The 27,142-nt window shown below is 38.5% G+C and overlaps 2 protein-coding genes and 1 long non-coding RNA gene across 6 annotated transcripts; all 3 read left to right on the plus strand.

Moving 5' to 3' along the window:
• The first annotated feature begins 363 nt into the window (after positions 1–363).
• Positions 364–20,472, plus strand: LOC116925088 (cAMP-dependent protein kinase catalytic subunit 1). Of its 4 annotated transcripts, XM_045175384.1 has the most exons (14): positions 364–510; positions 587–665; positions 10,071–10,438; positions 10,928–11,063; positions 15,256–15,317; positions 15,830–15,958; positions 17,083–17,181; positions 17,357–17,439; positions 17,543–17,669; positions 17,735–17,830; positions 17,913–18,035; positions 18,185–18,349; positions 18,671–18,803; positions 19,176–20,472. In XM_045175384.1, the coding sequence occupies exons 2-13, from the start codon at positions 620–622 to the stop codon at positions 18,800–18,802; spliced, it is 1,566 nt and encodes a 521-aa protein (XP_045031319.1). In that variant the 5' UTR covers positions 364–510; positions 587–619; the 3' UTR covers position 18,803; positions 19,176–20,472. The 4 variants fall into 4 exon arrangements, with proteins under 4 accessions (XP_045031319.1, XP_045031321.1, XP_045031320.1 ...); XM_045175386.1 differs by lacking the exon at positions 19,176–20,472 and having other exon boundaries at positions 365–510; positions 18,512–18,759; XM_045175385.1 differs by lacking the exon at positions 18,671–18,803 and having other exon boundaries at positions 367–510.
• LOC123473847 lies at positions 2,899–9,990 on the plus strand. Its single transcript, XR_006648168.1, has 2 exons — positions 2,899–6,292; positions 6,729–9,990. It is a non-coding gene; the product is annotated as an uncharacterized LOC123473847 (long non-coding RNA).
• A 941-nt stretch (positions 20,473–21,413) lies between the features above and the next one.
• Positions 21,414–26,425, plus strand: LOC116925948 (anillin). The gene is made up of 16 exons (XM_032932714.2): positions 21,414–21,595; positions 21,679–21,739; positions 21,865–22,030; positions 22,127–22,554; positions 22,659–23,289; positions 23,382–23,802; positions 23,870–24,038; positions 24,184–24,357; positions 24,461–24,598; positions 24,658–24,778; positions 24,844–25,005; positions 25,066–25,154; positions 25,212–25,394; positions 25,466–25,798; positions 25,856–25,984; positions 26,061–26,425. Exons 1-16 carry the CDS (start codon positions 21,429–21,431, stop codon positions 26,199–26,201), a joined length of 3,513 nt encoding a protein of 1,170 aa, XP_032788605.2. The 5' UTR covers positions 21,414–21,428; the 3' UTR covers positions 26,202–26,425.
• The last annotated feature ends 717 nt before the right edge of the window (positions 26,426–27,142 follow it).

Genomic DNA, 27,142 nt, shown 5'->3' on the forward strand with positions numbered 1-27,142 from the left:
CCTTGCGCAAGGTGTTTTAATCTCGCCTGACCACGTACGTGATCTATCAAGTTCGACTAATTTACTTTTCAGTTATTTCGTTGTCTGTCATCAGTAGACCAATCGTTAAAAATCCAGACGGCCAACACTGGCCATTAAAAATGCGGAGGCATTTTTTCGTTCCTTAGTTTAAAGTGTGTATGAACAGCAATGACAAGTGTTGCATTCCATTGGCCTATCCTGGATTGCTGGCCGATTCCGGCAGCTGCATAGATGGTAGTTCTATCTACGTTCTATCTAGCTTGGTTTGGTAGCGCTTCGTGTGTACTAAGGAAAACAATAGAGTCTACACGCTCGAAACTGATAAGATACAAGGAGCTTTTGTAACGTCACGAGATTCCACTAGTTTTTATTCAGGCCGATAGGTTAGATAGGTGGTGGTGCTCAGTCAGCTTGGAAAGGTCTGTTCGACTTGTTAGTCTAGTTAAAGGCTCCCTAAAGAAGAAACAGTGATCGCAATTGTTTCAAGGTGTAAGTACAGAACAGAGGCAAAATGCTGCTCGTTGATTTTGCTTAAGGAAACCTTACCGTCCTATTTTCTGTAAAGGGAATCGGATTTTCGAGCCGCCCATCAGCCAACATGTCCTTTTTTAAAGGACTTCGCAGGAAAAAGGAAAAACTTCTTGGTGAGTTTTCTTGCCAATTCTGCTTCTCGTTGATTGTGTCCATCTCATTTTTTATGTGCCCTGTTTCGATACATCTCTTTTCCGTGTCCAAGTAAGGCGTCACATTATTGAAAAATGCTTTAAAAAATCCCCCTTTTTTTTATCATTTTTCGAATTCGCTTGATGTATCAAACGGCACCACCGCTATAACCTTTGGATGTAAAAGGCGAAGAATGCCGGTTGTCTGGCCAGACAGCAATCTGTAAATTCGTAAAGCTACTTAAGCCAGAAAATCTGACCACAATGAAAAGGATCATTAAATACGGGATTTATTTGCGAATAGGAACGCGAAAAGAGATGTAATTGATTTGATTCGTTTTCATTTGGAGAGCATTTTTACGAGATATAAAACAGGGATTTAAGAAAATATCTCTTCATCTTCTGTATCTGAAACAGATCTTTAAACAGTAGCTCTTTACCCAGTCGGAAGATACGTTTAGCAGGTATGTACCGCGGCTAACTTGTTGTTTGTCGATGATAAGCGAAAGATAAGGAAAAGTAGGATTCCCATTTTCGTGCGGGCAAGATGCGCGTGCCGCAGCATTTCGTGTATCATCAACTATGAATTGTAAATGAAAAATGTTTACTGGTTCAAACTCGACGTGTTGCATTTATGGATAGGCTGCAATTTTCACATTTCTTAAAAACCTAAGTCGGTCTCGAGGTTACATGTGAATTTAAAAGAAAGCAAAACAAAAACGGGTCCAATTTTCCTTTTATTCAATTGGAGAATTTTTCCGATTATCCAATCTTCGACTTGCCCAAATTCAATAGCTGATGTACCGCACTGCAGTTCATTTTTTTTTTTTTATCGCCGTTTGTGGAAGTCGAAGTAAAAAAGAAAAGGGAAAATTACGCAAACCGTTCTTAATATTTCGCCTTAATAGATTTGGTTTTAAAACATTTTTAGGCCTTGAACGGCTTAATTCAACCGTGACTTTTATTTGCATGCATCGCATTTCACTGGGCTCCGCTATATTACGCCATACGAAAGACATTGCCATTGAGAGAAATTTATATAGCAGTGATGCAGCTAACAAGGTGTGCAACAAAAGTTTAATCCGTTCGGACGTGTCTTTTCTCGTGACACTCCACAGTGAATAAATCGGGATTGCGCACAAGCCTTGTCGCGTAGAATTTGTACAAAACCTGACGGAGTAATTGTTAGAGGATTGTCGCCAGCAAAAAGGGAGCATTCTAACGTTTCAATGCAAGCTGATAGTTGGCATAATTTCCACACGAAAAATATCAACACCAGCGCATTATAGCGCTTGATTCCTCGACGCCAAAAATAATTAAAAAAAAATAAAAAAAAAAAAAAATATTAGTCAAATTTCATTATTTATGTCGACCGCACGGGTAGAGCGTCTGGAAAGATGTCGAGGGGGAGCTTTCAGTGCTGTCGGGAGCGTGAGCGGCTAGTACGCAGACGCCTTGGAAGATGTTGCGTGTGCGTATATGGGAGTGCAAGTGAGTGGGTGCGTTGCAAGAGGTCTGGAAGGGAGGGCTTTAGCTTGTGACTCTGGGTGAAGGACACGTGCTGCTGCCAAGAGGCAGTTTTCGTCAGTATTTGGTCTGATGTCGATGTGTCTGTGTCGCTACTCTCAAACATCCGCAAATGTTATCGCCGAAGAAAGTGGCCAATTTCAAGCGTTGATTATTATTCGGTGCCTGGTTGAATTATTTCTTGAGCAAAAGGCTGTCTTTGCCGACCTAACGCCATCATTCTTGTGTAGTTGCAGCAGACAGTCAACACATTATTCACGCCGTAGTAGCTCATGCGAGACACTGGAAGCCTAAAGCTCAGTTGTTGTTTTTTTTTCCTATACGTGAACTATTTCCAGTCACTTTGATTTGAAAGTGTTCGAATTGCAACTTCGAGTTGGTTCTGTTTCTTTTTTACCTGAGGACTGAGAGAGGAGAAAGAAACAAACATATGGTTAGGGCACAACCTTGGCTACAACATCAGTGATGCAATTATTGAACATTGTGGAGTGTGTACGGTCTTGTATGCCAGTCTTTAGGGGAAACCGCTTCTAAGTCGGCTTTGAGGAAGGAATACTCACTATTCAACAACCGTTTGACTGGATACGGGATACCTTTGAAAATTCCGAGTCTATTTCCAAAACGAGCGTATGCCATACGGTCAAGTCAAATAAGAAGCAACTTGTCTGTGTCAAAAGCCGAGGTAAGAAGAAGACGTAACGGAGCCAAACGTTTGGTCAAAAACACGTATTTCACCTTTGAAACTAAAGTTAACCAGAATACTAACAGTTGCTATTACATCCGTTGTGTCGAGCACAAAATCAAACGATTTGACGTTATAGGAAACAATCGATCACTTGATGCGACCAAGTTTCTGCTCATTTCGAGCCGCAATTGCGAGAATAAGCTGCCTTCCCATTCTATTTTTAAATCAGCACGAATGTTAAGAAACTGGACATTTCAAGAGATTACGTTGCAGCGGTTGTATTGTCAATGATGAAAAAAAAAAGAAAAGAAAAAAAAAGAGGCTGCAACCCAGGATTTTTCGACGGTGTTGATCTCATCTCGGAGACATTCGTAACTGGTTCGTGTTTTCAGACAAGCAAGTAGAATACTGCATTATCCCGTATGCCTCCTTCGATGCCACTGTCAGTCACAGTTTCTAACAATAGAAGCCGAGTTGCACCCTATTCCCGTCACTGCCGTAAAAAGCGTCAATCTTCTATTGATATCGTAGTTTCCCGGTCACTGTCAAAATACTGCGCAATATTTGCCTCTCGCTCTCTCCCTCTCTCCTGTTTGTCTCTATTTTTTCTTTTTTTTTATTTCTTTTTGCCAACTACCCTTTCAAATGAATTACAGAAATAGCATGGCCGGTGATATATGGAAATGACGACAAATTGCCGCTTCCTCTCTCTCAACCGGCCATTGGTTTCATAAACCACTCTAACCTTAGAGTGAAATTAACATTTTCTTCCCAGACGAAAACTTTCTATTTACTCGAATAAAATGACGCTGTCATTTTACGTGACAGCAAGCCAGACATACAGTCACGGGTGTGTGAATATATTTCACTGTTGTTTTTCATTTTAGTTTTCTTTTTTTTTTTTTTTTTGGCGTGTGTTGTCTACTACTATCCTACTACCGTGTTAAAGTTTTAGAAAATGGAAGTGAGAATTATTTTTTGTTGTTGTTGCTTGAGCTGACTACTTTGGGCATAGTAGGAGACAAAGCAAGATAAACGAACAGTGAAAAACATACATTGAAAGATGCTTACACCCACGTCTGTGTAGATACATAAGATGCTGCCCTGGATTTACGTCAATTTAGTGGTATCGATTTCGTATGTTCGGACTTGACGTGTGTTTATGATGACAAGGATCGCAGAACTGAAGAAGACAACTTGAGATTTCAAAATAGAGCATTCAAAAGGCTTCATGATATAGTTTTCCAAAAGAAGGCCAACATTCTTGAAACTCGAATTGAAAAAAAAATTAAAGGAAATCGTTACAATTTATATAATAACGTTAAACAATTGATACATATACCTGCGTATCAAACGTGCTGCGCAAACTCCGTCAATCCGTCATCATAGAATCGATTAGCCTTCGTCTGCTGGTTGCAGCGTGGAATCCATCGCAAACCGATCGATGACCAGAGTGCCATTCTGCCATTAACTTTTAGTAATTATTAGAATAATGCCATAATAACATTTTCTTTTTAAATATAGGATTTATGAAAAATCTTTTTTTTTTTTTTTTTTTTTGTTTTGTGTCATTTTATTGGCTCTACGAATATAGGAGTCATTTCATGAACGTATTGCCTATCCTTTTCACACAGTTTTTAGACCATCAATCACGCATAAGTGCGACAATGAAACCACCGTACGAAAAAAACCAACGACGTTAAATCTTTCTTCATTTTTTCCCCCCTTTTTCGCATGCAGCAGACTTTAAGCCTATTCGCCTTTTATTCGTTTATTGCAGCGGCAGAATAGAATTGATTTAAACTGAAGAAATCCCAACCGTAGCTGGAGGGGGAAAAAACTGCATCACATTAAAAGTCACACGTTTCCATCACGCAATTTTCGTTTGAATTAAAAAGCCCTTCACGATCGGATGTCATACTCGCTCTCGGTTGGTGGCGCGTTGTGGATGTTGTTTTTCTTCTATTCCATTTCTTTGTTATAGCTAGGTGATCGGTAGATGCCTATATAATTGAATTTAACAGAGGAAATTTAATGCTATCCGTCTAAATAAAGTCAGCACGTGACTCACTTCATTTCGAATCGTACAAGACGGTGTCATCGCCTTTTCAAATGTATCCCATCGATTGGACTGTCTAAATGATGAAATGCAACTTTGAGTGAAATGCATTCGCATTACTCGCAATTATCGCCCTGCTAACTTTTACGTTAACTTGCCGTTGTATTATATGTATATTGATCTGCCTTAAGTCACCCTCGCTGTGCTGCTCTCTCGCACACAGCCATTTTAAGTGATGAAGGCATAGCATAATATTCCATCATCAAAAATGTGACACAACAAACTTTAGAAGAAAAAAAACAAACAAAAGTTTGTGGTTATTGGTTGTTAAAGCTATTGGCCGTTGATTGATGATGTCATTCTCGGTTGTTTGATGATGTATATAATAACTTGTTGATGGTCAACCCAATCTGATGGAATTGAAGTAGATAGAGAACACCATTTTCTAGGAATAATTCAACACTATTGGCTGTTAGATAAGGGGAACACAAAATCAAAATCAATTATAAAACTGTCGGTAAGAAATGTGTCCTAGCTTATTTTCTGAATACATTTAAACAACGAGATTTTCTGCGCCCAGGATGTACAAAAGTTTTTCAATTTCGGTTAAAATTCAAATGTCAGTTTTAAACTTGGATTCTATAGACACTATACCTGTTATGTGCAGTTTTGATTAATTTCTCTTTTTTTTTGCTGGTGTAATGGCGGATATTTTAAAAAGAAAATCCAAACTTTTTTGGTTTTGTTGATTTATGGAGAAAAAAAAACCCTGAAACAAGAACTGGGAATCTTTATTTATAATGTTTCGGGCTTCTATCTTTGCGAAACCTCCTTGCGCAATAGTGTTACGAATAAGTAAGCTCATTTGTCTACGCTGCCCCATGCAAATAAGGTTTCCTCGGTAATCCATTGAAATGTGCGCGCTGATAAAATGTACAAAAAATGTAAATAGAAAGGATAGGGTCGGGGCACTTTCGTATCGTCTAGCTCCGTAATAAAATAATTCGGCAGATGAGCTGGGAGAGTCTTCTCTAATTTGATTAAAAACGGGACAGTATTCCGCCCTGGCAACGCTGCGACCAGTTGGTACATTTCTGGATGTCTACAGTGTAGTGAAAACAACTGTTTGGCCGGCATATGTACGTACGTACAGTACTATATACTGTAAATAAAGGGATGTTCCCCACAGTTAAAGAGAGGAGGGAAGGGATGGAGAAACGGAATGCACCATATCTTTAAATAGAGCTAGAATTACGTCTAATGGGCTGTAATTTCATATCTGTTTCTATGGAAAATCTATATTGACAGTTTCGTGTCACCTTGCTCCTATCTCACACGGTATGTAGAAGCTAAATTACTTCATTATTGTATTACCATTTCAGAAGTAAAATTGCGATATCGCGATACGAGTTTCAGAAAAAGTGGCTAAAATTGTCAAGTTTTTCAATTTTTGTTTTCCTTGCAAGTTGCAACATTCGATTAGCAGCAACCTGCATTAATAGTTTGGGTGGCTCCTACCACTTGTTTTCCATGTGGAAAATATCTTTTGAAAATGTTGCGCATGCAAACGTCTCGATTGATTTTTTTGTTTCTTTTCTTTCGAAGATTAGGTTTTTGTTTTCTAATTTGTTAGGTGGATGTTCCACAGCAACTATCGCTCTTTTCCACCTCAATCCACCACTTTCCACTCTCAATTGTTTACAGTCTGACAACAGAAACTTGCTTTACAATTAAACACCTGAATGCTAATATTGTTTTTTCTCGCTTTCTTCAGTCGATTGCTGAGCACATGAATGAATAAGAAGCGCCTCTCTTCACAAGTGGTTGTACCAACCCCTTGATCCGTGTAGCCAAATCAAACACCCAACGATTAGCAGTAAAAAATCCAATGAGAAAACAGAAAAATGAAAGGCTACGCCTTCCTTAGATTTGAACTCCTGGAATACACAACATGGTTGTAGACAGACATTATCTTGCGAAATAAAGATAGAGTACGACTGTTTTGGCTGATTGCAAACAATCAACATTATACATCGAGCTGCACACAGAAATCCATGCAACGTGTGTTTATTTAATAGCCACTATACGAATGTACATAGTGACTGCGGCAATCCGCTATTGAAATGACTATCTAAAAGTAAAGGGGATGCAGATACCTTTCTTGTTTGTTCATCCACCGGTGAAATGACTTTCATCCCGCTGGTCAAGGCCTTAAAAAAAATATATAGCAAAGCCTGCAGGGCAAGATCGGTGTTCCAGCACACTTGCGAGCTAGAAGAATGAGCTTGGCAGAGAAGCAAGCGAGGCCATATAAGGCTACTTCGATAGACGACTCGAGAAAATCTTTAACCCATGCAAGTTTATCGTACAAAACAGAAAGAGAAAAGAAAAAGAAAAAAAAAAGACATGGAAGTGGCCGACGTAATACCACCATATACAGCAAGCGTGACGTAGTGCTCAGATTTTTATCTCTCCCCACCTGAGTGAATGAATTTTCTTTATGCTGCATGCGGCTAAAAATTCATTGACACTAATGCAGCCATTGGAGGCTGGTGTTAACTAACTCTTTGCCACGGTTATTGGTTGGCGCATACCGCATCAGCATATTTGAACAAAAAATAAATAAAATCCCGCCATCCCATTTGAAATAATTGGCCGCGTGCAAATTTATGTTTATTTTTCATCTCACTAAAACTTGCTGTCGCATACGGTGCGAATAGCTGTTTTGTGTGCCGTGTTAAAAGGTTATTATTATTTTTTTTTTTCAGACTTTTCATTTTTGGACGACAAGAGACGCTTTTTCCTTGACCTAATCGGGTCATTCAGTTCAAAACATTTCTTGGATTTTCTTTCCCAGTTGCCGCAACATTATGCGATCATCCAATTTGAAAGTGTATAGCTCGAGAAAGCTTTTACATTTCACATTTTTTTTTCTTTCTTTCCCCCCCTTTTTTTATTTTCTTTGGCCGCAATTGTACGTGACGGTGGTTTCAAATTGTCAAAGTGTTTTCAAAAAAGCTGGCTTGAGTCCGCTTGAGTCCGCTTGAGTCTACTCCGTTTTTATTGCATATTTGCACATCTCCCAAAGGGCGACAGTTCCAAGCATTGTTCACCCACGCAACATTGTTGACGACAACCGAGACATTCTACAAATGTGCGGTACACACTTAACGTAACGTTTGGCCTCAAAAGTCAATCAACGACGTTGTTTGCGAGAGTCTTGTTCGATTTCTTCGTAATTCACGAAACAGACACTTTTAGCAGCGACACGTGTGCGTCATCTATTTAGGAAATATAATGACAGCAAGATGACACACTGACGTGAGAGAAAGTAGCTTCATATAATAGGTCGTTCGGCAAAACGACAAAGGTATGGTTGTCTTTACGGTAAAAAGAGGACACACATGCCATGACCTTCTCCCGTCTTATGCTCTTCCATTTTCATTGTTCTTCGTCATGTGCTCATCCATTTATACAAGGATGAAAAGACGAATGTCGTTAATACTTTCTACACAAGGTTGCCATACAACGAAAGCTATGGCACTTTCCTGCGTTAAACAAGAACGAAGATACTAAACAGCTGGTAGTTGTATGTTGTGCGTTTAGCATCGTAGAACCTGAGCAGTCCGATCAACTGGTAAAATGGTTACTCAGTATATGGCCGGCAACAAGTCATACGAATAACAAAATCAATCACCGTGTTACGGTGAAGGGGTGGAGGAGTAAAACGAACCCAAGTGAAACGTTTTGGCCTTGCTCTTTTTTTAAATCAAAATAGCTTTTGATTGTGACAAGAGACACAGGAAAATGACATTAGGTCTCATTTTTCCCTTAGCGATTACTAGGTACCCATGTCTTGCATCCGCCCACCTATTTTTGTCTCGTTTATTATTATTATTATTATTAGTATTATTTATTTCGTTTCAAAAAATGAATCGTTTCATCTGTATAGTTGGCGTTCATCATCGTCTATCGATCTATCCGACCGTCATGTCTGGGTGAGCACGAGTTGTCGGTGCTTGCCTTACCGAACAAAAAATCAATGGGGTATAGGCTTCGCTTCCGTATATATTCGACTCGGGTTTGCGCACGCAACGGCTATAGTCAAAAGCCTTTTCTGCTGCTGCTTTGCTGGCTGGCTGGCTCGCTTTGCTACTTCTTCGTCAGCGGCGCTCTAGTCTTTCCTTGCAACAAGGCAACACTCGACCTGCGCCTCTTTTTCCTTCCTCTACGTATTGATTTGCTACCCATCCCTAGAACCACCTGGATGACGCGCAGCGGATAATGTATATCGTACGTACGGAGGACGACGACGACGACGACGACGCTGATGGACCCTCCATTTTCCCCCGACTGCATCTAGTCAATTATCAAGGGTTTACACCTTTTGTCAAGCATAATTTTCATAGTTCATCAAAGTTTGTAGCTATAGAAGCCTTTACAACCATGTTTTGGAAAGCAATGCCGTTATGTATTATTAACGTGCATTGCTGGGTATATAATAATTGGGGGAGGGGGAGAATCAAAGAGCAGAGCGTTAGGCCGTTTGATCACGACCCTGACTGGCCTTATTTCATCAGATGGACATTTTTATTCCTTCTTTGGCCCGGTATAGTCTCATGGACAAAGTATGTCTATCCCCTTCTACAGTTGTGGCCTTTTTTTTTTTTTTACGCATATGGATAGCAAGGTTTTTTTTTTTATTCGCCATCTCGCATTCTCTTGTTTCCTGCGGCGAAAAAAGAAAAAGAAATGGAGAGTCATCATCGACGGCATCAATATTATTTTCTAGGAGTTACCAACGACAAAAAAAGAAAGAAAAAAGGAATTAACGTACAGTACGTATGCGGTTAGGGTTTCGTCTTCGAGACATTCCTATTGGACTCTTTCTTACAAAAAAAAAAAGGAAAAAGGAAACGTCTTACGTGCGTCTGGAAAACCAAAACATATTCTTGTGTTTTCGCCATGGCAGACGAACGCGTGCAACAATAGTAATAGATGCCATACCGCCGTTATTTAGGGCAAGGATAGAAAAAGAAAAAGTTCAAAAGTAGACACAATCAATATTGGGAGAATTCGTATCATGTCTAAAAATAGCTTTTGCTTGTTTCTCAAGGAGTGGAGGCGATTGGTTTCAAACCGGCTACTCATGTCGACCCAACGGTGACCAGCCCGGGAGAGGCGATTTTCACGCCGTCACCATTCAAGTCCAGCAATAAAAAAGAGAATAGCAGTAGCACAACCGCTGCCGTCGATCATTCAGCCGTGCCAGCCTTTTGTGGACCACCAACCGTGTTGGGTAGCACTGGCCAATTAACAACACAAACGCAAAGCGAGCCTACCAATCCTCTTGCCAAGAAAAAAACAAGCCACTACGTAGACGCAGAAAAATCGACCACGGCCCTGCCGCGATTCCCATCACCACACAAGACGTCAACCTTGAATCAAACCATTGCTGAGGAAGAGAAAGAAACGTTTTATAAGGTAAATTACACATACTGACAACAACAGCAAAGAATAGAGAGAGAAAAAAAAAAAAAGAAAAAAGAAATCTAAATTATCCTGATGACTGGAAAGTAGAAATGCACATAGACAATGGGCTTGGATGGGAACGACAAGCTAGCATTATTAGTATTTATTATTATTTTTTTTTTTGTGGGGGGGTATTTACTCTGAAAATCATGAGAAGCAGGAATGACTGAGTCATACACTCGAACAGGTCCCATGGCGTCGCATGGTGACTAGAAGTGCAACTGAACAGCTTAGGCGTGTTAGCTAAAGACATGCATGTCCCGTTATTTTACCTAAGTTCCCTGTAAGATGAGAACTAATCCATCTTCACAAGCCTAAATAAAACATGGATGCTGCACCTACTGAAATCCTACAATACATTTCTTTTTCCCGTGTTTTCCCATACGCTACCGCACGTTATCCATGATTTGTTTTTCTTCTTTGTTGTTTACTTTTTGACAGACTCAAGACTGGGGTCCATCTGTCGGCCATAAAGTGAACTCCAATCCGTTAGCAAACAATTCTAACATGCCATTAGGTTCCAGTGGATCCAAAGGCAGCGCGGTTCTGCCCACGCATTCTGATGGCCATTTCAATCGTAAGTCCAATTCCGCTAACTTATGTAACACGTGCTATGCTATAGCCTACGTATATTTTATATTGTACGAAAATTTATCGGAATTTGTTCAGCCACATTCTTTACGTCTCGAACACCCTTCTGACGCTTTTGTCAACTGTTTATTATATAATATAATGATTTATTGGCATCGTCAAATATTGATGGGAGCCATGACCTTTGCACTCTGCATTTTGTAGACTCTGTGACAATATGTGGGATCTCGTCTATTCGGTTGCTAACGTTAAAAATGGTTTTCAAATTATTGTACGTGAATACCACCGTGGTAGGCTAGCATACGTCAGTTGCTAAAGAGCTGGCAACGTTAAGATGTATTCAAACATTGGTAACACTTTCATGAGGTAATCTAAAGTATTTAAGTTTCTAACAAAAAAAAAAAATTATACAAGCCAAATGCGTATAGTTATCAAAATTAATGTTGACAAGCTAATGTTCACTAAGCAAAGTCCACGCTGTAACACCTTAGTAGAGGCTATCAGTAGATTTGAATTAGTTCCTTGGCAAACAGAAAAGTGAATTAATGATCTGCCCAATGTCAGTAACGATCACGGTTCGGGAAATCACATAGTAGAACAATTTGTTTTTAGCATCATCCGACGGTAGAAGGTTAGACATTTCAAACGGAGGAATACTGCAATTGGAAGGAAAGGGTTGTGGGAGTTAGAATATTAGAAATAAGAGACCTTGAGGTAGAATTCCCATGCATTACATATGTACCAAACGTGGATTATATTTATGGATAATTCAGTGCTTCGTGGTCCGAATATTTCACATTTTATCACTCAAGTCAATATCCACGAGATGTGGCATTGCTTTTCCGGCTATTTGTAAAAAAAAGATGGGTTTACCTTTGAGCTAGTAACAGGTGGCGTGTGGAACAACTGGGGCATAGTGGAGGGTAAGATGACGATCGATATTAATACTGATGAGGTGCGGGAAAAGGGTCCAAACCAGCAGATCTGGCAACACTTACTTTTGGGTACTGGTAGTATCGATCCGTTAGCAGATTGTGTGGCCGCGGGAGACTCAGTTACCCCAACTTCTCTTCATGCTTTCTTCTCAGAAAAAAATAAAATAAAAAAATAAAGTAGATAAATAAATCCAAATAAAATAAAAGGTTATAAAGTAGCAATAAGCAACCATTATTTTTCGGAAAGATTTTGCGGAATATCAACCTAAAATAATTTTACAAATTTTTTATTTTGGATGAGATTCTCAAATGCTAAAACAAAATGGAACAATCATAAAGAATTCTCAGTCTAAGTTTACGTTCATCCAAACTCTACTGAGGTCTTAGTTGTTTTACAGTAATTCCTTCATCTTTATTCAATATAACAGTAAATTAAACACTGAAAGCCAGTCTGCTCCTATACATTATTATAGTTTCTTTGTTTATCGATTCCGTTTGTCTGGAAAGGAAAACGCTTTACCTAAAGTTATAATGTTATAATTGTGATAGTGTGCGTCAAAAATTATGAGCAATAATTTTAATGAGTGAAGTATAACATCTAATTTAATAAAACGTAAAACTCAATTGTTACGTATTAAATCTATATGTTTAAATCGCTCTTAAATCGCATGTATCGCGAATTTATGCTATGGCATATCTTTTCACATAGATGGCGTTTGCTACACATAGGGCGTATTTACGCGATGGCTTATTACAATCAATTTTCTTTTAGAAGAAAATCCTAATAGTCTATTTATCTGTTTTCTATCAGCAGCATTCATTTTTTATCAAAACACAATAAAAAAACAAGGATGCTGCATTATTTTTGTATAAAAAGAAAATGTCTCTTGGCTGAATAGTGTAAAGACAGCTCGACAGATGGTGTTACGAGTGGGCGGGGCATCCACCTCTTCAACACGGAGAAAGGTCGGAAGCAATAGGCTACGTCCATTGCCGGGAAAGAGGCAACGAAAGAAGCCATGGAGACTGGCAGTGTGAGTTACTAGCAGGTTTTGGTTGTTGTTCTCATTCGAAGTTGAATAGGACGCTTATAGTCGAGAAAACCTGCAGATTTTTCTACCCTGGTCAGTCTGATTCACAAGTCCCTGCCTCCGGTGTTAGTTCTGACATGGTGGGAGCTAAATGAGTTGCCAACTACGACGAAATCAGAACAGGGCTACGTCCTGTGGAGAGTGTAAGCTACCAACCAGTTGTGGTTTGCCGATTTGCCATTCGCCACTTCTGTCTTGAAGTGCTTCGAAAACGTCAAGTGCAATAAAAAAAAAAAAACAACAACAAAAATCTAAAGAACAAAATCAAAAAAAAAAAAAAGGGAGGAAAAAAAAAACACAGCCCCCCAAAACAAGCAAGAATTGAAGGTTTCACCTTGCAGTTGTGGTTTGAAAAAGCTCCTGAAATTGGTTCACCATTTGAGGAACTCAACTAGTGCAGCGTTCTGTTGTGTTGCATTGTGCTATTCGAAAAGTGAATGACTCGATGCTGTGATCAACGTGTTTAGTATACGATATCTTGATGGACTTTGAGAGAAGTGGTGGTACATGCCAATGACGACGAGTTTATGTTGTCCATGATTCGTCGTTCGTTTTCCAGTTTGGCAGAGATATCCCTGTAGACAACACTCGATCTTATTATTGCACTGCCGATTAACCCTTTACCCGTTCCAAATGTCGACATCGTAAACTGCCAGCTGCAAGAAATTCAACCATTTTTCTTTTTTGTTCGTTCTGAATGCTTGCAAGTTCTCCGTATATGCGTGTGTTAAGAAGCTGAGTCGAAGAGAGTGAAAAAAGCCGAGCCATGGGAAATGCGGCCACAACAAAAAAAGGCGATCCCACTGAAAATGGTAAGAACATGACACACGAGGCGTGCCATATTCAGAAAGTTATTATGCAACCATTCATCAAGCCGTCGCTTTTTGGAACTCGAATTTTTCAATGCTGGTGCCGACCGTTGCATCTTTCAGCCGCCCTGTAACTCGATTGACTTCCTAGATCAGTCCCCCCCCACCCCATCCAAATCATTTTCACTTCCTACAATAGTGTACTGTTGAGTTGTTTTTACTCGTTTCAGCCGTTCGCTTGTACAAAAGCCTCATTATTCTTCATAGCTATTATGAAGTCGCAGTATACTGTGTTGAATAGGCGTGAAATTCATTTCCTTGTAGGGACTTGAATCGTGGCCATAACATTGCCGTTCATTATTTCTGTTCGTTGTGGAGCACCGTATTGCAAGCAAAAAGAGAGTCGGACAATTCGTGTTACCGTTGATAAATATTTTAGTTTGAAACCTGTATATCTATAAAGGATACTTTTTTTTCCGTTGGAGAGCCCTTAAAAGGTTACTCCCAAAAAACCAGTTCGTATATCTCTCCTCGAAGCGTTTTTAACTGGAAGGCAACGTGCTTTGCCCTTAGAAGGAAAGTTTTTTTTTCTTTTTGTTTTGTTTTTTAAGGTTACTCCCAGTCGAGTTTTTTTTTTTTTTCAGGCAAATCTCATTCAGGTGATTGCCCAGTTGGCCTACTGCCTAATTTATTTATTAAATGTTAAGAAAGTCAATGACAAAGAAACAAAGTGAATGGCTGAATGCCCACTTGTGATGCTTTTTCTCTCTCTTTCTCTTATGTTTAACTAGTTCAATCATTGGCCCTGTTTTTATTCAATTATTCACATGGAATGCTTCCTATCATTTTTTAAATTGTCCGATATTGAACCTGAACAGCCAGAAAGAAATTACTTAAAATAAAACCACAACTCGCTGATATAGCCTTGGTGTCCAAGACACCAGAGCAGCTTGAATTGGCAAATCTATATGGGCTAATTTTTGGGCCAAGGTCTATTTCCAGTGTTAGATTTTTGTCGTTCTTTGTTTGAACTTTTTTTTGTTTTAACAAAAATGTGTGTTTTATTTATTTTTTTATTTTTGTATTTTTTTATTTTTTATTTTTTTATAATTAAAAAAACTGATTCTTATTTGTTTTTAAACCGGTTTTCCGAATTGTGCGTTCATGCATGGATATAATGTCCATACATTGTTTTGCCTAGATAACAACCATCTTTGGAAATCGCTAATAAAACGAGAGAAATTTTAAGAAATTAAATCAGCGAATAAAAGCTCGTTTTGTGTATTTGTTTTTGTCGCCTTGTTCATGTTACTAATGTGCAATTTTCTTTTCCGTTTTTGCAGTCGAAGAATTCTTACGTGAAGCCAAGGAGAAGTTTGAAGAACAATGGAAAAACCAATCTCAGGTAAGCGCAGCACCAGAATCGAAAGCAGTCATTCCTGTCCTATCTAAATGTGTCAAACTCATGTACCATCGTCCTACAAACACATGCCTACATCCTCCAACATTCAAGCACTAACCTGATTTTATGCTCAATCGAACTGGAATTCGATATCTTTTGCCGTTAGATTTTTTGGGTGATTCCCGTTCCCTTAAAAGACATTTTGGAACTAGTTTTGCCTTTGAGTCATAATTTTTTTTTTCCTTCTAAGATACATTTATTTTTTATTCACATTTTTTACAAATTGTTCTACACGCACTTTGCTATCGTACTTATCAGCCACATAGGTACATTTGGCCATATTCAAAAAATGAGTTTTTCTTTTTTTTAATTCACATATTTTAAGTGAACATAGTACTTATCAAACAAATCTTTAGATTTAGGGAACTGTCTTTGATGCGGGAATAATTTTTCTAAACGAAAACAATCTTACGACTGAAGCTTAACCTTTTCTTTTTGGTTTCATGCTGTTACAGAATACAGCATGTTTAGATGATTTCGACAGAATCAAGACATTGGGAACGGGCTCATTTGGTCGCGTCATGCTGGTTCAACACAAATCAACCAAAAAGTACTACGCCATGAAAATCCTCGACAAACAAAAGGTAACTTATTTGAAGCTATAGTTTTCCTCGTACGACTCTCGTGCTTCTATTTCTTGCTAAAGCCAATCTAGGTTAATAACCTATGGGGGTTAATAAGATTTCGGTTGTTTCGCCTTAACGAGATAATCTAGTTCCTCGAAAATGAAATTGTTTATTAAGCTGCGATCAAAACTAATTTGCTAAATGATTTATTCTGCATCTCGGTGTTTTTTTTTTTTTTTTTTTTTTTTTTTTTTTATAATTACGAATCGAGCGGTGTCACGACAGTTTAATTAAACATTTTTATTCTTGCGTGGCCATCTAATAATAGTGGACGAAATAAGGGACCTGTAATGAAACGAGCTGTTGCAACCTGCCGTTCGGGGGTGTTGTTTCGACTGCCCTATTGATATTTGAAGAGCCTAACAAACGGCCGTCGCACAAATTAAGACTAATTGATAAAACTAATACGGCTCTTTGAGATTTCAAGTCAGCACTATGAAAGCGATCTGTTGTTAAGGAAGTACTGTACGTCTTCTAAGAGTTCGGAAAGTCTTTCGGCGAATAGAGTAGAAGCCTCTCTAAAGTAATCAGAATGATCTTCACGTCATTTCTTAGATGTTAAATCTGAACGTGCTTTGAGTCGCTTATTGCTCGACCAGGATAGAAATTCTCAGTCAAACCCTTCTTTGGATTTGATATTTTGTATGTTGTCAGGTTTCTGCTTTCGAAAATAGCTGGTTTTAATTGGCCGGTTGAATCGGTCATATCCAGTTTTTTGTGTTTTTTAAGGTTGTTTTTTTCTCTTTTAGTTGTTGAAGCTAGTTTGCATGGGGTACCACAAAAAAAAAGGTGTACTTTGAATTTGGTCTGCGTTTACAGTCAAAATCTACATTTAATCGCTTTTGACAATGTTCCTAATACAAAAAACCAACGAAACCTTGAACACGATAATAAGTTTCTTTTGCAATTGGACATCTGTTTCTGTTATTATGACTTTTTAGGGCTTTGAAACTTCTGGTAAGACTCAACTACTGGCTGCTGCGATTTTTGAACGGGGCTATGCGTGATACATATTTGTCTGCAATTGTACCATTTAGTCTGTTAAGTGATATCTTATCAACCAAAACAAATTTCTCTCACAGGTGGTGAAACTCAAGCAAGTGGAGCATACGCTGAATGAAAAAAGAATCTTGCAAGCCATTAGTTTTCCGTTTCTTGTCAGCTTAGAATACCACTTCAAGGTAATCAAAACATTTTTTGTTTTTTCCAGAAAATTAGAAAAATTTCATTAGAAATAGCTATTGGATTTATTCGCTGTTACATTGAACGAATTTCAATTGTTTTGTTTTACATAGCCTTTATCTATCAGGCGAGGGAAAAAAAACTAATTTTTTGACAATTTTATCTTTATTGCAGGACAATTCTAATTTGTACATGGTTCTTGAATACGTCCCTGGCGGCGAAATGTTTTCTCACCTAAGGAAAATTGGGCGGTTTAGGTTTGTATTGTTGTGCCGCCTTACGAAATGGTAGAATTTTTACCGTCCTCTTGGTAAGAATTCGCCAACCGTCAGCCATACTAATTATTCTGTGCACTTTCAGCGAACCTCATTCACGATTTTACGCAGCCCAAATCGTTTTGGCCTTCGAATATCTCCACTATTTGGACCTCATATACAGGGATCTGAAACCAGAAAATCTTCTTATCGACAGTCATGGATATCTCAAGGTTTCTCTTTTGCTTTTATGGTGTTTTCATCAACTAAGCTTCAATCAAGTGTTATTCGTATACAGGTCACAGACTTTGGATTTGCTAAAAGAGTCAAAGGAAGAACATGGACTCTATGTGGAACTCCCGAATATCTTGCCCCTGAAATCATTCTCAGCAAAGTATGGGTTTAATTTTTTTTTTTCTTTTTTTCTGGTTACTGTAGACTAAATTTCATTTATTCTTGACAATTTTATATGGCAGGGTTACAACAAAGCTGTCGACTGGTGGGCACTTGGAGTGTTGGTTTATGAGATGGCTGCTGGCTATCCTCCATTTTTTGCGGATCAACCTATTCAAATATATGAAAAAATTGTATCAGGAAAGGTAAAACAAATAAAAGATCCATCGTCTGTTTAATACAGTTTTAATAACGTTAATAATACATCGACACATTTTTTTCCCCCGGATAAGTTGCTGTTGTTCAGCCATGGAAATAATAATAATTTCATTTTTATTTTTATTTTTTTTTTCAGGTTCGATTTCCTTCACACTTCAGCTCGGATTTGAAAGACTTGCTGCGTTACTTGCTGCAAGTTGATCTGACAAAACGTTTTGGCAATCTAAAGAATGGAGTAAACGACATAAAAAATCATCGCTGGTTTCAGTCAACTGATTGGATTGCCATCTATCAAAAGAAGGTAATTACGAAAATATAAAAAATCCCTACAGAGAAAAGGCTTTCTTTGCGCCACATCTCTCAATGGGCTCGTTGTTTTATTCAATTTCATTTTTTTCTATTTCCTATTTTCTTTTTTTTAACGATTGCATGCTCTATCCGTTTCGAACATTTTCTGATGTAGCACTATACTAATCATTAGCTTTGTTGGTGCATGGGGACTTTTAAGAAACTCATTCTTTGATTTCCCCTTCGGTTTTGCTTCGTCACTACTTCTCCTGCATGGCACATGGATTGCATTTCTCTCGTCGACCATCTACGTTTTTGAACGGTTATTAATCAGGTTACAGCACCTCTAATACCAAAAATTAAGGGGGCGGGAGATACGCGTCATTTCCAGGAGTACGAAGAGAATGGAAGTGTTTTCAAGATCAAAACGGAGAATGTGCATCCCAAGGAATTTGAAGATTTCTGAGGTCTTTCAAAAATAACGTAGACACTTTTTTGTTTTGTCTTGTGCAAGTTGTAGCTTTCGGTGCTGGTTCGATTCTTTATTATTTGATCACGCCTGGCTGTCGTGCTTGTCGATAGTAGCTTTTAGTATCCTTTTCGTCTCTATCCAGCTAATGCATTTTGATGGAAATGTGTTGCTGCACCGTATTGCAATTGGCCGACATCAGTAAGTAAAAAGACAGGCTCTACGTGGCGCAAATGTTTGATTTCCTTTGTGTAAAACATTTGAAGCAAGCGAGTCGAGTCCTTTGTAACGCGTAACGAGCAATTCTGTTGTATTTGTTTGATCGTCTTTTGTGCTGGTTAGTTTCTGACCACCTTATGTTGCGTCATAGGTTGAAGCGCCTTTCATACCCAAGTGTAAAGGACCAGGTGACACTAGTAATTTCGACGATTACGAAGAAGAAGCACTAAGGATTTCATCGACAGAAAAGTGTGCTAAAGAATTTGCCGAGTTTTAGGATCAGAGAAGAATTGGCTGAAACATATGGCGCCCTTGTATTGAATGCCATTAACTTGTATTTGAGTCCAAACAGAACGGCATTGTCTGCCCAACCCACTGAGCATCCCAACCTCAATCCTTTGTGGCGTTTCTGTTGTCTTTCTACCTGATGATGTTCAATTATTTGTCGTCAAAAACAAAACAAAACAAACAAAAAAAAAAAAAATTAATTAATTAATCGCGTTCTGTGTGTGCCCTTTTCTCTATAACTCAGCCTCCACAAGTGTATTTCCAGTGCAACTAAAACAACAGCACGAGCAACTGCTACAGTTCATCGCAGAGGTAGAACTTCAACTTCATCATCATTACATTTGGTTTGAATATTTAAAAAAGAAAAAAAGAAAAAAAAAAAAACAACAAAAAAGAAAAAAAGAAAAAAAAAACTGTTGGTAACCTTTAGCCATTAGTTCTGTCTTGATGATTCATATTTTGGTACTAGTCATTGTTGTAGCTGTTTCCTTCGTTTTCTTCATGCCACCTCCGTCTACGCCCTGTCAATGTTGGTGACCGTCGTTGTTTCAATTATTCCTCTACATCTGTTTGAATCGGAGCCAATGATTGATTGGCCTCCCAAGCTGTCATTGTATTCCTTGTGGTAAGGATTAAGATCCCACTTCAACTGTTTTTCTTTATCTTCTTTAACAAAATGTGTGCATACGAGAGAGAACTAGGAAAAAAAAAATCATAACTTGAATTATAGTTTTGCATGCTCAGCTTCCTATCTTCACTTCTTCGTCTGTGCGCAACATAGAGCATTTAAATTTCGAATAAGTGCATATCACAGTTAGATGAAGTATATGGAATCCGGAAAGGAAGACCGCTTATTAAACTTAGTTTTCTCAGAAACATTCATCCATATGTTCCCACAATACATAACTTGGGTATTTGTGATTTACTAATGTTTCATTCAAGGAAAAATAGATGAGCCAAGAATTAAGTCGATTGCTGGATCAGTACTTCATGTGCCGGATTTTTGTCTGATTCACCGGTGACTACTGTGCGCCTGACTGATGTGTCTCTAATGTTGCTGTTTGCCATGGTGATACAAGTTATACATCAAAACGTCTCTTTCAGTTTATCGTGTATTGTTACCGAAAAATAAGAATAAAATAAAAAGAGGACAGTTGTAATTTCATGCATTTATCGGCATTTATAACAAATGGTCACGTGTTGCCACTAATAAGACCTTTGCTTACTGCACCAACGTACAGAAGTAAGCGATCCCTGGGATTGGCAAGCCAACCTACAGAGGCCATCAGACTCAACAAAACACGCAATATAAAGCTAGCCGACTTGAGTTAGACAACAATCAGGTGTGTTGAACACGTCGTGACCCCATGCAAGGCCCACTACTCGTTACGAAGCTCAAACTGTTCTCTTATCCGTTATTTGAGGTCCAATAAAACGTTCCGCTTAAAAAGCAATAAAAATCTACAGGAAAACTAATCAAACAAATACAAGCTTTTTTTCAGAACTCACGCGAGCCTCCCGTGCTCAACGGTTAGGGCGTGGCATTAAAAAGGCATGCATTAATTAAAATTGTATAAGGTATATTAGGAAACATAAAGTGGACCACTGGAAAGCATGAAAAAGATCTTATTACTGCTAATAGGATGTTGTTTCAGGACACTTCTACCAGCCGAGTGCAAATGCTCAGAATACTGAAATAGCTTTATTAATTTTCATATTGAAATAAAAGGTAAAGCTTTTTCCTTTTTGCATAGTCTTATAAATGCATTATAATCTGTGGTTGACAAGTGTCAGGCATCACTACGCCGAACCACGCATTATAAGATAACGTTGAAAATGTTGCAAATTCCCGATGTACAATACCGTTGGGGTGGAGCAGGTTGGGAGGGTTTGGAGATATGTTTGAATTTGAATTTGTTGACAACGGCCACCGGTGTCAATAAAGCTTCTTCTGGTGTTCAGACAGCAGACAGTCTATTATATTAAAATGAATGAAGTGAGAACGAATATACTAATTTTCATTTTTCTTCTTCTCCGTTCTCATATATGACAGATGTAAGAGATAATACTCGTTCAATGATTGGTTGTACTTCGATATTATTCAATAGTCTATATTATGACTAGTAGACTAAATAATCGATTATCCACTTATGTAGCCTCCTACTGTCACTTTTTGAATATTTCCCCTGCAACGGTTCGAATTTCGAAGTTAGAATGGAACAAACATAGTCTTGGTGCGGCAGTTGATAGTTCTAAATTGAGTCTCCGATCTCCGAGTTTCGTGTATGACAATTTTTTTCGATACAATCTCTTGATATGTTCTAAACGAATCTGTTTGTAATGAAATTATTTTAATTACCTTGCAGGATAGAATTGAACTTATTTCTTTATGTTTACACTCCAAACAAAATGGATTTATTTACTGAGGTACTTGACAGCTCATTTTTGCTTGAGTTATTCTCATGTTATTTGAATTTTTGTCCTACTTAGTAGCAGTTTTAGTTTTTAAGCAAAGTTTTTTTTTCAGTTTAATTAATAACTTAAATTTGTAGAACATGATAAAAAGGACAAAGCAACGGCAAGAGCAACTGCATAAAGCCAAACCAAACTTTGGTTTTGATGCAAGCCCAACTAAGGAATCATTAGGTGATCCTAAAAATGTACAATTGCTGGCTCTTGAGAAAAAAGAAAATTTAGCAGGAAAGGAAAACAAAACAGGTAGGTGGTTACACCAAGTTACCAAGAAATCCCTTTGATCATTAGTGAAAAATTTTGAAAATGATGCAATTTTTTCTTATTTGTATTTTTTTTAAGATTCAAAATCCACCCAAAATAGCCCTTCAAAAATTCAAGCATCAACAGAACAAACTCCACCATTACAGATGTCACGAAAAACAAGATTAGAAGTACTTGCCCATCGAGTAAAGGATTGGGAAGACCAATCTGGGATGGTTTCGAAACCAATTTCTTCCACTCCTGAAAAAAATTTAAAAGGAGCTGGCACCCCTCTGAAATTCAGAGATCACACAACTTCAAAATCCAGAAGTGCAAACTCAACTGCAAATGCTAGCATGCTTTATCCTAGTGATAAGCTGGATGGTGGCTTTTCATCCAAGGGTACTGTCTGCCCACCATCCAGTATGCAACCAGAGGAAAACACCCCTGTAAAGTTACCTGCTAGTGAAGAGTCATCCACCCCATACAAATCATTTGTGTTAGACAAATCAGTTCTGCAAAGTTTGGTATGAACAAGCAAATCAAAAGTCCATTTGTTGCAAGCACCTTAGCTCTTATTGGAAAATTTATTTTCTATGGCTAGTTAATTGTTAATTCTTTTTTTCAATAGGAATCACAGGGGTTCACACCAACCGAGTCACGTTCTCGTCTGATTTACGAGTTTGAAAAAGAACAGGAAAATGAGATAGAAGAAGAATCGGCGAATTCCTGGACATTTGCTGCTGGATCACCATACAAATCATCTCCCCCCAAGAAAATAAGGTCACCTGATGTTTCGCAGCTGAACAATACGCCTTCGAAGCTGAAAGACCCATCTCACTCTCAAGGGAAATTGTTTACAAAAACAGGTGGCATCGTTTCACCCATTGTTAAACCCGCGAAAGTTGTTAACGACGTGCGAGACGATCGGACATCTATTCGGTCCTCATCAATGTCGCACGTAATTGGAACAGAAAATTCAAAGAAAGGGGAGCCCAGGCTCCGTTCCGTGCAGGAGCTTGCAGCGCAATTTGACTCTCCTCCCCCGGCATTAAAAGATCCAGCCGAAATGACAATGTCAGAAAGGAAGGCTTTATTTGAACGGAAGAAAGACCAAGTTTCAAATGGAAGATTTGGGACACCGCAAGCAAATCGTGGTGTCACTCCATCACGGAACTTGAACATGGATAATAAGAAATACAGAAACATGGAAAGTGGGATGAAAGAGCAATCGCATGTCCTTCCATCGGGATCGTCTTCTGGTAAAAATGCTATAATGATCTTCCATATTTACCAAAGTTGCATAACTAGGTTTTAAAAAAATTTAATGGAAAATGGTTTTTCTGTATTTTAGGTTTAGGCATTACTAAGCCAAACGATTTTAAGAAATTTGATGTTCTAGAAAATCGAAAGATCAAAAAAATGTCAGATGAACCTGTTTCAGGGTCATCAGGTTCAAATTTCGTTACTAATTGCCAACCTCAGAAATCCAGAATTTTGAGTTCTGCTTTCACCACACCTACCAATTTGCCAAATTTGGATCCAGCACCAAGGGCCATTCCTTATTCCAGCGTCGAACAATCTATTAGCAAGATAGCAGAAGAGCAGCAGAGTAATCCGGCTGATTTATATGCAGGCATTCATCAAGTTCGCCCTATTCGCGTGTCCCCACCGAAACCGGGTAAACTGTATCCTTCTTTATCAGATATTGACAGTGTGACAGAAAACGAATCGGAATCAGAGGAGAATGAAGAAGATACCCCTAAAAGTACCGAGTATGCATACAGTAAATAAGTTACATTCGTTGCTTCTCTTAGAAAGTTAATTTTGATCGTCTTTCAGTGATCGCGATACCAGGGCTAACCAAGATTTTGATAGTAGCTTTACTATTGACATTCTTGGACGAGCGGGTTTGAGTAATTTTATCAATACACCCAAACGGAAACTCCAAGAAATGCAGCCGGATCATCAACAAATGCGCTCTGCGTTGGGCATAAAGGAAAATATTTCGGTATTGAAAACAAAAGACATAAAAAAAATTTATTTAATTTAAAAAAAATAATGATATAAAATAATTAAAATAATAATAATAATAAAAAAAAAATAAATTAAAAAATTAGAAAAAAAAATGTTTAATTATAATTTTTCTCGAATAGGAAAGTGACGACTCGACCGATATCAGTGATTTGTTAGATGAAGCATTGGATAGTCCAGGTCAATCCGCATCTCCAAAGCAACAAAAGAGAGCCGGCAGCGATGACGTGACATTAGAAGACGATGGTTTGGCCATTTCGTTGTTTCATTCTGTCATTTCTTATCGCCAGCAGAAGGTATGTTAGTAAAAAATGTCAAATCTTTCTCTTGTACCGGTCGTACTCATCAACCATAGCCGTATAATAATGGTAGATACCTTTATAAAACACTTTCTTAAAGGAAAAGACGTTTACGCCAATTAAACAAATAGTGCGAAACCCTGAAGTTCGCCAGATAGCCTCGCATCAAGAGTCCTATCATTCAAGCGAATCTAATGAAATGTCGATTCAACAGCAAATACGCAGCCTTCAGGACGAGGTAAATGTTATACAAATTACCTGATGATACCTTGTATTAACACTTCTTTGCCCATCTAGATTTCTACACAGCAAAATGTTATGGCTCAAGCTTGCCAAGCACTCAACTTGTGCCGTGCGACCGCGGAGTTTTCTGGCTCCACTGAGCAAGTCGAAGGCGAAAAACTTCTTCTGATCTCCAGTGGGTTAATCCAATGCGCTCAATGTACACTTTCAGGATTTGAACCTGCTAATGTCTTCCACTAGGTCAGAAAAGACAAGCAGCCATAAACGAGATTCAGAGACTGAAAAGTGAAGCAGCCATGAAGGTGGTTTCGAACAACTTAGCCTCCCGCGGCACCCTGTCATTGAGCAATATTGGGCTTCCACTTAAAAAGGAGTTTCTGACCATGCTTCCGAAAGGCGGAGGTACGCACACTTTTGCAGTGTTTAATGTCGCAAGACACTCATGATTATTTGTTTCAATAGGCGACATTGTTCATTATTTCATTGTGCTGATTCGTAGTCGGGGTCAAGTTATTCCGTTGCAAATGCTATCAACGGTAGATGGTATCCAGGTAGGTTAAGTTTTAAATATTTTTTTGACATCTGCAACCAACTGACTTTTTTATTAGGACGGTGCGTTACGTTTCCCAAATTTGGTGCAACTGAGCAACCTATCCGCAGACTTTGATGTAGCAATAGAAGTCTATGCTCTGCAAACGCGGAAAGAAAAAATGAATCACGAAACCAAGTATCATATTCGAAAGGAGAATAGCAAAATGCGATTGACTCCCAAAAAGTTCTCTAGCAAAACAGTAAGTGTACGGAGCGTTAAGGAATTGTTTTCCACGCCAACGCATAATCTTTTCATTTTGTGCGCATTTAGGACAATCGTGGATTGGCAAAAACACCGACGTCAGCTGGTTCTTCTGGTGTTAATTTACGCAGTTCTAGTTTTGGATTAGTAGGAGTAGCCAACATAACATCGGCGACTCTAAGAAGACTAGAATGGTCTTTGGAGAGAGTACCATTTGCCTCTCCGATTGATGGAACATTTCAGCTAAGAATTCAAAGCCACAGCGAAAGTTTGATTGAGGAACGGGGATTCCTAACAGTTTTCGAAGATGTAGGGGGATTTGGAGCTTGGCATAGAAGATGGTGCCTATTATCAAATGACCAGTTACTTTTTTGGAAGTATCCCGATGACGAGAAACTTAAAGTAGCTTGACTTAGTTTAGTTATTGGCATCTGAAATTCATTCATTAATATCATTTAGGAACCACAATACTCTATCAATCTACGGAGATGCATTACAGAAAATGTTGGCGTTGTTTCGCATGATGTTTGTGCACGACCAAATACGTTTTTGCTCATCACCGTGCGACCAAGGGAAGATGGCGACAGAGTAAGCGTTTTTTTGTTTAAGTTATGAATAAAGAGCCGTTTCTTAGTTTGGTATTTAATACTTTTCAAAATAATAGGATTCTTTAGTAATGACGTGCTATCCTAATGAAACTGCTCTACGTCATCTTGTTTGCGCTGACGTGAAAGAAGAACGACAGCTCTGGTGCACACAGATAAACAGAGTTTTAGCCAACCTAAGAGTTTGGAACTTAGAATGAGTCAGCACTTGTCGCTCATTGCGACAAATTTTCAAACGTCCATCGGAACTCTAGGGGAATCTTAGAGGATTTGTCTATATTTTTCGTAGCTTAGATTTTAATCTTAGATTTCGCATTTTACTTCAACTTAACGTTCTTATTTCACCTACATTCTAATTTTTTTGTGATTGATGAGAGTAATTTGAAAATTCTTAAGTGTTAGTGAAATACATTACTGGTCTTGATTGGGATGTATTTTGTGTCATTTTATGTTTTGTTTTTGTAAGTTTTTCTTGTTTTTACCGTTGTTTTCATTTTAGTCATTTTGGTGTTTATAAGTTACGAAACAAGGGACGAAGGAGTGTTACATTCCCTCTTGGTTTACCAAGAGGGAATTGGTTTACCAAGAGGGTTTACAGGACCTTTATTCCACTCCCTTTTTCTGAGTTGATAGCATTTTTCACTTATATTTTTTAAAAGGCATTATAGATCTTTACGATGGATAGATGGTAATTAGCTTCTTGTGGCACTAATAACTGAATCAAAAATTAAAATTTATTATTTGCGGGAACAACGTACCATCACGAAGTATGATCAGCTGCCTGCCGCAGCTCTATGGAAGGAGGTAGGTCGTCTTATATCGCGCCATGGGACCCCTGAAACAGAGCTCGGCGTAACTCGCCCCTCCCAAAGGAGGGGCTTCAAACAAAATGACGATTTTAACGTGGGCTCTATGGAAGAACCCGAGTTTTCAGCTTTTTTAGCAAGAACTGGTTACGTTCACAGTCAGGAAAAAATATATATTAATGTGCAAGATCTGGGGCATTTTTCGGCATCTTTTTCGGCTCTGTCCTGCATTTCAAACAATTTTTAAATTATGAATAGCGATCGGCCCCGATTAGCCATAATCGGGTTAACCGCCCCGCCCCGGGCAAAGACAATCGGGGCTGAATCTGGGTGCC

This window comes from Daphnia magna, linkage group LG6 (assembly GCF_020631705.1).
Source record: "Daphnia magna isolate NIES linkage group LG6, ASM2063170v1.1, whole genome shotgun sequence".
Classification (NCBI taxonomy): Eukaryota; Metazoa; Arthropoda; class Branchiopoda; order Diplostraca; family Daphniidae; genus Daphnia; species Daphnia magna.

Excerpts from the sequence above, each read along its gene's own strand:
- LOC116925088 (XM_045175384.1), top strand. The coding sequence starts at position 620 with ATGTCCTTTTTTAAAGGACTTCGCAGGAAAAAGGAAAAACTTCTTG. Across the intron at positions 15,959-17,082 it reads AAATCCTCGACAAACAAAAG|GTGGTGAAACTCAAGCAAGT; the intron begins GTAACTTATTTG and ends TTTCTCTCACAG. Across the intron at positions 17,182-17,356 it reads GCTTAGAATACCACTTCAAG|GACAATTCTAATTTGTACAT; the intron begins GTAATCAAAACA and ends TCTTTATTGCAG.
- LOC116925948 (XM_032932714.2), top strand. The coding sequence starts at position 21,429 with ATGACTAGTAGACTAAATAATCGATTATCCACTTATGTAGCCTCCTAC. Across the intron at positions 23,803-23,869 it reads GATACCCCTAAAAGTACCGA|TGATCGCGATACCAGGGCTA; the intron begins GTATGCATACAG and ends ATCGTCTTTCAG. Across the intron at positions 25,985-26,060 it reads CAAGGGAAGATGGCGACAGA|GATTCTTTAGTAATGACGTG; the intron begins GTAAGCGTTTTT and ends TCAAAATAATAG.